Source organism: Nuphar pumila, chromosome 13 (genome assembly GCF_984573655.1).
Source record: "Nuphar pumila chromosome 13, dmNupPumi1.hap1.1, whole genome shotgun sequence".
Lineage (NCBI taxonomy): Eukaryota > Viridiplantae > Streptophyta > Magnoliopsida > Nymphaeales > Nymphaeaceae > Nuphar > Nuphar pumila.
The window spans coordinates 72,840,977-72,851,786 of record NC_143261.1 but is presented as its reverse complement, the minus strand read 5'-3'; the positions used below and the strand labels follow the sequence as shown (position 1 = coordinate 72,851,786).

Below are 10,810 nucleotides of genomic sequence, written 5' to 3'. Positions count from 1 at the left end.
CACCCAAACCAAAGAAAATCCACCATTAAACAATAAATCTGGTTCTCCACACCCACAGACATCACAAACATTGACATGAAGAATTCAGAAATAGAAGAAAGAACATGTCTGATTAAAGTCAGACGATCAACGATGGAGAGATAAGACGCCTGTCACGAAAAAGCTTGGTTTTCACTTTTTGAATAGTTGGAACCCAAGCAGCGGAAGATAGGCGCTTTACTTGTAACGACAAACCCAAATACATCATCGACAACTCAGAGATTACGCAATTAAAAATCTGCTGACCCACTGCAAGCATAGAAGACTCAACATTGAACATAGTAAGAGAGCATTTCCTATCATTTAGAAAAAGCTCAGAAAGAGAAAGAAAGAACTGGAGAATAAGCTTGAATCTAAGCATTTGTTGCACGTTTGCTCACCAAAAAATAATCATATCATCAAAATAAATAAGAATATAATTTGAGAAATCCAGAACATCTAAAGGATCTATCAGGTGCTTCTTCGCAGCACGTTTGAGCAACACCACGCGACCCTCAACAATGACATTGAACAACAAAGGTGAGAGAGGGCAGCCTTGCCTTAATCCATACCCCAACTTGATATGGCCACCTCTAATACCGTTAATCTTAATCATAGTCTGAGCATTAGAGACCAATTCCCTCACCTACCCAAAAAAATGATGACCAATGCCAAAATTGGATAACATTTGAAATAAGAAGGGCCAATGCACAGAATCAAAGGCTTTATGAAAATTTAATTTAAGAGAAAAATAGGGTTGACCACTAAGATGTAAGGAGTAAATGACTTCAGAGGTCAAGATGAATGAATGGTGAATCCTCTTGTTGTGGATAAAGGCGAACTGAGAGTTTGAAAATATTTTGTGAGCCACGACCTTCAACCTATTAGCCAACACCTTGGCGATCATCCAATAAAAAACACTCATAACAGAAATTGGGCGAAACCTAGAGATATCAATGTCAGCATAATCTTTCAGAATTAAAGAAATAATTACCAAATGGGTTTGAATAGGCAATCTGGAGTTGCAATAGAACTCATCAAACATGTTAATAACATCAAGCTTCACACAAGACCAAAAAATTCTGAAGAAATCCACATAAAACCCATCAGAACCTGGAGCTTTCCAGCCTGACAAACCTTTGATGGCCCTAAAACTCTCATCTTCAAAGAACTTTATTTGCATAATTCTGGCTTGATCTTGCTAAATAGAACCAACAGAAACAGGACCAATGACACCTTTCGCAGTAAGTAAAACAAAATATAAATCTTTAAAATATTGAGTGACAGCTAAAATAACATATTGATTAAAGTATGAAACACTCCCAATGGTGATTGATGGGACGACATTTCTCCTATGATGATGAGAAGCATATGAGTGAAAAAATTTAGTATTACCGTCTCCAGCCGCAAGCCATTTCAACCTTGTCTGCTGCTTCCATCTAATTTTCTCCTTGACCCTCCAGTTCTTCAAAAGTGTTGATAACTCAATAGATCTGACCTGCAAACTCTGCAGGTCCAAATCAGATAGAGACTCCGAAGAAGACATAGTTAGATACAACGCTAAAATCTCTTGCTTTCAAGTAGCTATTTGCTGAAATTTAACCACATCTCGATTATGGAGCCAAGCTTTGATATTCTTAACAAGACGAGACAGTTTCTCATGACACCGGATAGCCGCCCATTGCTCATTGGAGGGCTTGTTCCAAGAGTCTGAAATAATCATGTGAAAGTCTAGCTCCTGGAGCCACCATTGTTCAAGCACAAAACTCTTGGCGGATTTAAAACCATCCCCCCAAAGAGTGATTAACTGACCATGGCCTGAGATACAAGAAGCTAGCAAGACACACTTGACATCGAGAATTAGATCTAGCAGATTTGGAGTGACAAAAACCCTGTCAAGAACTCTACAACATGGGCAAATCCGCCTATTCGACCAAGAGAAACACTCCTCGATAAAAGAAATTGGGTAAAGGTTATGCTGATGAACAAAATCTTGAAAACCTCGCATAGAAGGATTGGGAAGAATGGGGCTATTAGAATCCTGAGTAGACAAAAGCCAATTAAAGTCCCCCATAAGAAAATGGTACTCCCCATTTGAGATGATGATCCTATTTAAGTCATTATAGAAAGCAGGACTCATGACGGCATGATTAGGGCCATACACAACAGTGACCACGACTCTCCTGCCACTGTCTTACAAAATGAAGGCAATCGATAATGAAAAAGACCCATGTTCAGCTGAGAAATATTTAAAGACTGCTTTCCCAAAATAAGGATACCACTGGAATGACTGACCGCAGGCTTAAAAAAAATAGTCAGCACCCCTCCATATACCAGAGGCAACAGAATGAGAAACATCATCCATCTTAGTTTCACAAATAGCAATCAGGTCAGGCTTCTCCTGTCTAACCCAATTAGCCAGAAACATACGCTTAACGGGGCAATTCAAGTTCCTGATATTTCAACAAATAGACTTCATGACACACAATCAGGAAAAATTCTAAGAGTGTGTGGCCTCACCGACCTTCATGGAGACCTGCCATCGAAAGCCATAACATTGAGTGGGTTGCTCCTCCTGTTTCTACTACCACTGTTAACGTGCTGGTGCCGAACAACCCCCGCATGCTTAGTAGCCCTTGAAAAACCAAGAGAATCACTCCTGAGAGAGAGAGAGAGATTCTTTTGTTCAAAGGCACCAAACAGGGCCCGACGCTGTCCACAGCCGAACTAGCTCGCCTAAACCAACCAACAATGGTGGGAAAATGGTAATGAACGCCATTGGTTTGAAGAGTCCATCGGAACAAGGAAGAATCAATCATCGTTCTCAATCCCAAGCGATCATGATAGCAAAGCTAAGGAAGTAGGAAAATCTTTTCCCTTGGGATACGTCCAAGTGGACAGGTCACCCAAGCATTTTATATGCCCAGATAACCTGTAGAATCTGCAGCATGTATTGAAGAAAGTGGGGATCACTTGACTTGGCTTCTGTGAGTTAAAACATCAAGTCACACTCGGTCTAATTCTTCTCAGTAGGACACGTCATCCAAAGTTCCAAACCATCTCATATCCTTCCTGCCCTAGCCATTCATGGCCCTTGATTACCATGGTCCTTGACAAAATCAACGGCACAAATGGACAGATCCTGTTTCTCATTGGATTCCCAAGGATCTCCCAAATTCTCACTATCCAAACACAACCGTAAATTTGGCTCTTAACTTGGGAGGTAAAAAAGATTGGGGTTTGGTTTGGATATCTGACTGACCATATCCGAGTCCATGAAGTCAGGTTGATGATCAGTAGCACAAATCAAGTCGAGCCAATTTGGTTTTGGCATTTTCGCATCCTAATCCCAATCCAAGTCTAACAAAATCTGTCCTATATATCTACTTCTGTAAATCAGTTTAACGGAATATAAATTATCAGATCCGGTTTGGATACGTTTCACTCCTTCAAATCTAACGCTGCTTTCAAATCTGATCAGCTTAGATCCCACCCGAGTCTGACCCATTTAAATTCCTGTTATTAACTGCATAATTCATAGAAACGGGAGAAAGTATGCATGCAGTGTTGGCGTTCATAGAAACCAGAACTGGAATGTAAAAGCAAGAATATCACGGCGTTCTCCTCAACCTATTCATGCCCACGATGAGCCCAAGCCATCAAGTCGATGGTGAGTAGAACCTGAACCCAATGAGAAAAAAGAAAACCTTGGTTGCTCTCATCAACCAACCATGCCTCAAATTTATAGTGAAAAAAAATATGACATGCAGGTCATATTGAATGTGAACCCTTAGCATTCAGTTTACCTCTTCCCCACTGAAGTCTTCATTAGTGTCAAACTGAGTCATGGATCCGATCTGAAATATTCAACATAAAGCCCACTGAAATCAGGCCGATGAATCATACCATCTCCTAATTCTAAGAATCAGTTATATCTCACGATTCGAATCCTAGAACCCTGAACGCCCAACGTCACCCCTTACATACTAATGAGAGAAAAAACAAAAAGACACCTTGTTCTATAGCCAAAAAAAAGGGCGAATCTGGTGCAATACGGTGGGGAAGATGGAATGAGTGTAGGGAGCTTTTTCCCTTTTCTTCAACCATTATTTAATCTTCTAAAGATTTGCCTCATATCAGTGCCAGCTGGGCCAACCCAGAATATGTGGGCGAGCCTCCTGTTAGCCGAATTATGCTGACAGCAGATCAGATGATGAGGGGCCACCATGACGGCTTACTGACGGGGGAGACCTCCGATGCCGTTCATCCATGAGATGATGAACGGCATCCCAAACACCTTCAATGGAATGCTTGCGTCCTAGATTAATCCCACAATTTTTTGTGTTTTTTTTTTGAGCCGTTGATGTTCTAGATTAACAGCATCGAAGGCATAAAGAATGGACAGCTGAAAACAAAGCAAAACGTTGGTGTTTGGAATGCAGTTCATCACAGGGAGTCCACGGGTACCCTTGACATGATCTGCTCTCAATTCGGATCATCTCCAAGATGCACACATATTCACAAATATCGGCCTTTTAAAACAAAATCTCTCTATTTTAACCAATATATTGATGAGAAGAAAACGATATTTTCAAAAATCATAATTCAATGTGATCTTATCATGTTATTAATGCGGTGTTATATATTAATATGTTTATAATTTTTGCTATTATTATATATTTTTATGTACTTTTAAAATTTAAAAACACCGATTTTTTTCAAAAAGATTATTTTTAAAATTTATTTCGAGATTTTTCCTTTACGAAAAAAGTCCCCCGATGAATGAAGAACTATAGATGCAGAATATTTTTTTGAGCAATTCTCAATGATTCTATCCTCCCTGGACTGCAGAGTCATCCTTATCTATTCATTCGATATTATTGAGTAGCCTTTCCTATCGTTTTGAACATAATACAAGTTGGCTAGTCTTCTTTTTTATTAAAAGATGGCGGCATCATATTGTCACCTTGGTCCATACCCCACACAAGAAATTAAACACCGATCGAAGCATAATCCAACTGTATAAAATTGGTGTACCTCAATCAAGGGTGTCCTCCAAAAAGCAGTTACACCAAAATGGACAACCCGAGTGCTCCTCTCTTGCCCCTCCACAACCCTGCCCCTCAACAGCCTTGCAGATATTTTCCTGCGTGGATCTCACCAAGAAACATCTTTATAGTTTGCGGACCCCTACTGTGCTTGGCCATCGTCTCCTTCGTCGAGCTCGAAGCCGGCAAGGCCAGCCGGAACACGCTCGGCGCGCTCGCCTGGATCTTCCTCTGGTGGTTGACGGAGGCCGTGCCCGTGCCCGTCACCTCCATCTCCCCTCTCTTCCTCTTCCCCCTGCTCGGCATCATGGATGCCGAGCACGTCGCGAGGTCGTACATGAACGACGTAATCTCGCTGGTGCTCGGCAGCCTCATCCTCGCTCTCGCGGTCGAGCACTACGGGGTGCACCGCCGGTTGGCGCTCAGGATCACGGCCGCCTTCTGTGGAGAGCCGGTGAAGCCGAGACTCCTCCTGCTGGGCATCTGCGCCACGACCGCGTTCTTGAGCATGTGGATGCACAACATGGCCGCGACGGTGATGATGATGCCGGTGGCAACCGGCGTGCTGCAGCGGCTCCCGGCCGGCAGCGACGACGCGGAGATCGTGGGGTTCTACAAGGCGGTGGTGCTCGGGGTGATCTACTCGGCCACCATAGGAGGGATGAGCACCATCACGGGGACAGGGGTTAACCTCATCCTGGTGGGGATGTGGGAGAGCTACTTCCCTCTGGAGAAGCCCATCGGGTTTGCCGCCTGGTCGGCCTTCGCCTTGCCGTTGGCCTTGTTGATCTTCTTGGCACTGTGGGGGCTGCTGTGCTTCTTCTACTGCCCAAGTTCTTCAGGCGCAAAGCTAGCAGTTTACATGGACAGGGAGAACCTGAGGAGGGAGCTTGAGCTGCTGGGTAAGTGCCACAACTGTCATTTGCATTGCAGTGAATGGCCGTGGTTGAGATAAAACAGTGTTTTACAATAAAGCTATTATAAAACTCCAACACAAGACGTGCCACCTGGTTCATTTTGGGAGTGGGTCCCACTATAATGAGACAGGTGTCACTCCTGTGTTGATCTTTTCGAGTGGTGATGGATTGACTGAATACGTACCACACATGTCCAAAGATTAGTCACCATTAGATATATGACACGGTTTCAACCATTGATCTTGACAGAATAGCCTCCTTACGGTCATGTCGAGACCTGATTGGAGAACACTTCTGTGATTCAAACTCAATATCACTAGCTCGTTTTAGGGTATTAACTTTTTGCCACACACGTTTTGTTAATTTTTGGAATCTCAGTCAGATCTGGATCGTTCAAGGTCATATCATTACCAAAGTAGATGCGGGTCCGACTTTCCCTCCTACTCTCTTGTGGATTCCAAATAGTTAACTGGTCTAAATTCTAAAGTTTTATTAAGAACCTTTTGTTTCTGAAAACGACTTTTAAGGACTATTATTTTGAAGAAATAGATCCGTCTCATTTTGTACTTTCTAACCTGTGAGTATGCGAGTTTGGATTGGATTTACAAAAGTCCCTTCTAACATAAGCATTTCATGTGCATCTTTTAACTACTAAATTAGTTTCAGGCCTCCCTTTAACTAAGAAAAGATGTGGTGAAGTGTCATTTTTTGGTACCATGGCTCGTTTCGGGGTACAAAGTGAAAAAGACTGATCTTTACCCGAAATTTTCGAAAATTTAATGTTCTCACATACAACCATCCTAAATTTAACGTTATAAACAGACCCCGGATTCGAGTAAGTTGACAGCAATTCTTTGATCCTGCTCAGTTTTTAAGATTTTTAATCTCTCTCTCTCTCTCTCTCTCACACACACACACACACACACATTTGTTCATTCATTTATCATTGTGAGATTTATTCCATTTTTGTGGTATACATGTTTATAACAGGGCCGATGGCGTTCGAGGAAAAGATGGTGCTTCTAGTCTTTGGGGTATTTCTCTTTTAGATACGGATTTTCCAATTTATGAACAATGGTGTTTTATCTTGAGGATTGGCATCTAACAGTGAAGACTTGTGGTGCAGGGCCTGGTGGTATTGTGGATGACAAGGAATATAACCAACGATATCCCAGGGTGGGGAGTTCTGTTTGATGGGCATGTTGGGGATGGAACCGTCAGTGTAAGCTTTCCCAGCTAGCCCTCCTACTTTTTTAACGAACTCCAAATTGAAGATTGAAGAATCAAAGATGAAAATAAGCAAGAAGAGAATAATCTAATTAAAACGCTATAACAATGTTCATATTCCTCATCAAACAGGTGCTGATGGCAACCTTGTTATTCATAATCCCCAACAAAAAGCAAAAAGGAGAGGCGCTGATGGACTGGAACAAATGCAAGAAGCTGCAATGGAGCATAATTTTGCTGCTAGGCGCAGGCTTCACGATCGCAGACGGCGTTCGGCTCAGCGGCCTCGCCGACGAGCTATCTCGGAGCCTTCGATTCCTGGAGAAGGTGCCTTACATGGGCGTTGCACCGGCGGTGTGCCTGATCAGCGGCACCATGACTGAGTTCGCGTCCAACAATGCAACTGCGACGCTGCTGGTTCCGTTGCTCATCCAACTCGCAAACACCATGAAGATGCACCCCCTGCTCCTCATGGTTCCTGGAGCGATCGGTGCCCAGTTCGCGTTCCTCCTTCCTACTGGAACTCCTTCAAACATTATAGGCTTCACTACAGGACATATCGAAATCAAGGACATGATCAAGACGGGGATCCCCCTCAAACTTGCAGGAATTGGAGCCCTTGCTCTGCTCATGCCTACGTTAGGTGCGTCCTTAATTTACCTCAAGCAAGTTGATATCCTCATTTCATTTTTTTTAGGGATGCGTTTGGGGTGTGAAAGAAATGTGAACATGATCATCAAACTCTTTCCTTGGTACACACTGTTCTTTACAATAGAGTTTATGATCTTGGAAATGCTCCACCTGGTTCGAAATCTCACCCTTGGTGGTAGGGGTGTCAATGGGTCAGGTTTGGTTCGGACCCAGGTGGAACCAGACTTGAATCAGATTTTCGAGTATGGTATCGGGTCCAAACCTGAGTCTAATAGGGTCTATTATAAGAAAAACCATACCCGGACCTGATAAGAACTACATGAACCAAACCTGCACCGTACCCGGTAAAATCATATTTTTTTATCATTTTTACATTGAAAAATTATGGGTTTTAATCGGAACTCGGGTCGGGTATAAAAGTTCACAAACTATACTCAGATCCATGTATTAATTAGACCTATAGGGTTTGGTTGGCATCGGGTCCAGATAAACCAAGCCTGCTGACACCCTACTTGGTGGGTGTCTTCTTTTATTGTTTTAGCTTGTAGGGACTTTTTTTTCTTTCAAATAATAGGCAAAATCCCAATTCATTTCCACTTCCTGTAATCTTACCCTCCCTTTTTTTCTCTCTTAGGACCAATGTTTCCCTTGTCATGTGCCATTCAATCATGAACAAGGACTGACCATAGTTAAGAAAGCTGACGAGACGTTTTAAATACCTCTAGTATAATAAAAAAGTCACTAGAATAGGCGATTTCTAACACTTTTTTTATTTGCAAAGGCTCGGCATGGTGAATTTCCTACTGTTAGATAGTGTATTTTCATTGAAAATACAATTTCTTTGATACTTGATCATTTGTGAAGATTGTGAGCCGTTGAGTTTAAAGCTTTAAAAAAACATATTTAAGCATGATGATTTAAAAGCTGGTTCTTACAAAACCAATCATGCATCATACAAATGGTCATTTTAAAACTTCCAGGCAATTTCTCGCGATATATTGGTAAAATTTTTATAAATATCATCATAATATTTGTCACAGAGCTAAGGATTAAGAAGAAGAAGGGATAACGTTTATAAGATTAGTGACAAGGAGGGAGGGACTATTTTTGGTTTAGTAAAACAAGTTAGGGACTAATAAGAAAAGAAAAAAAACCTGACTTTTAACTTGATGGAAGAGTGTAGAGATAGCACTGGACTGAGGCGGGTGCGGGGGATAAGGTCTCCACCCCTTTCTATCTAAAAAATTTGCCCTCCATCCCGGGTCCATCCCCATACCCATCACTGCCCCTTCCACGTTTCAAAATAACTTTATTTCTATTTTAAAAGAAAAAAAATAAGAAGATAAAGAATTTAAGGTTAGAAATATATGTATATATATATAAATATAAAGATTTTATAATATTATATATTTATAATTTCATTAACGGAGATCGGGGACGAGGATGGGTGGGGTATAGAGTAAATTCATCCCCACTTTAACATCCATATGTGTTTTTTATTTTCACCTTTATTCCCGATCCATTCTCCGTTTTATGTCCTTCCTACCCAGTCCAAAACAGGGCGAGTTCAAACGAATCTCCATTTTTTTTTTCGATCCACTACCATCCCTTGAAAAGTGTATGACTGCCTATCAAATGGCATCTTAACTGAAAGTAGCGTTTTTGTTTGGACTCCTTTGTGGTCGCAGGTGCCTTAGTTTTGGTGAATGGAGGAGGAGCATGAAGATGATGATAAGAGGCGTGCAATTCTATCGTGCTGATTGAGTGTGATATAATTAATTCTCACATACTTTAATATTATTTATTTTTTTTGGCATTTTGTTTTTGATTTATTCATAAAAAATTTAATGATTATGTGGTCGCTTGCTAATGAGCTGAGTGAAGATACGGCCATGAGCAATGTTTACCACATGTGAATATTAATGTGCGCTTAAATTTGTATTTATATGTTAGAAATCTCTATGGGTCCGGGTATGGTGATAAATAAGAAGAACCGATTAAGACCCGAGTGTGGGCTCGAAGGTCCGATTAATACATGGATCCAGGTATAGTTTGTGAAATTTTATATCAGACCCAGACCTGACCGAGTTTTGATTAAGACCCACATTTTTTAATGTAAAAATGATAAAAAAAAGATGGTTTTACTGGGTATGGTCCAGGTTTGGTTCATGCAGTTCTTATCGAGACCGGATATGGGTTTTCTTATAGTGGATCTGATTAGACTCAGGTCCAAACCCGATACCATACCCGAAAATCTGTTTCAAGTTTGGTTCCACCTGGTCCAAACCAAACCTTACCCATTGACACCCCTAGTTGTGAGGGTGATGAGATGAAGGCACCATATCAAACCTCTGAATCAATGGAGCTAGGTATGATATGTGAAATTTCATACCCATTCCAGATCCGACCTAAGGTCGGATTAAGACGTGATTCTTAATATAAAAATATAATTTTACTGAATATGGACCATGTCTTGTTCATGTAATCTATATAGGAGCCGGGGTATGTCAAACCCGATCAGACCCAGTACCTGCACCTCAATGTCAGATCCAGGTTTGGACTCACTCGAGTCCAGAACAGATCTGACCTGTTGACACCTCTAAATAAATACGGTAAAAATATTGCCTACTTTTGTGTGTATCGTACCCTCTAGTAGAAGCAGTCCGTTTCATCACATTTTCTATCAAGCCCCATAAATATGATTTATGATTTATTTGATAAAAAAACATGTTTTAGATTGTCTAATCGATTGTATAAACAAATTTTTTTGAAGGATTCAAATTCAACAATCAATTTCATGATTGAGAAAATTCATGTTTTTAATTGAAACTACACTATAAAAAGAAAGTATTTTCTAGTAATTGTATATGCACGATCAAATTGGTAAAATGAAACTCACACCTATGAGTTTTAGCTAAGGAGTAGGGTACTCTTTAATGTAGCCAATAT

The 10,810-nt window shown here is 41.1% G+C and overlaps 1 protein-coding gene across 2 annotated transcripts; it reads left to right on the top strand.

The window, feature by feature from the left end:
* Window positions 1-4,381: 4,381 nt before the first annotated feature.
* TDT (tonoplast dicarboxylate transporter) lies at window positions 4,382-9,819 on the top strand. 2 transcript variants are annotated; one of them, XM_089984905.1, is made up of 5 exons: window positions 4,387-5,968; window positions 6,974-7,017; window positions 7,110-7,205; window positions 7,343-7,853; window positions 9,550-9,819. In XM_089984905.1, exons 1-5 carry the CDS (start codon window positions 5,095-5,097, stop codon window positions 9,582-9,584), a joined length of 1,560 nt encoding a protein of 519 aa, XP_089841031.1. In that variant the 5' UTR covers window positions 4,387-5,094; the 3' UTR covers window positions 9,585-9,819. The 2 variants fall into 2 exon arrangements, with proteins under 2 accessions (XP_089841030.1, XP_089841031.1); XM_089984904.1 differs by lacking the exon at window positions 9,550-9,819 and having other exon boundaries at window positions 4,382-5,968; window positions 7,343-8,451.
* Window positions 9,820-10,810: the final 991 nt, after the last annotated feature.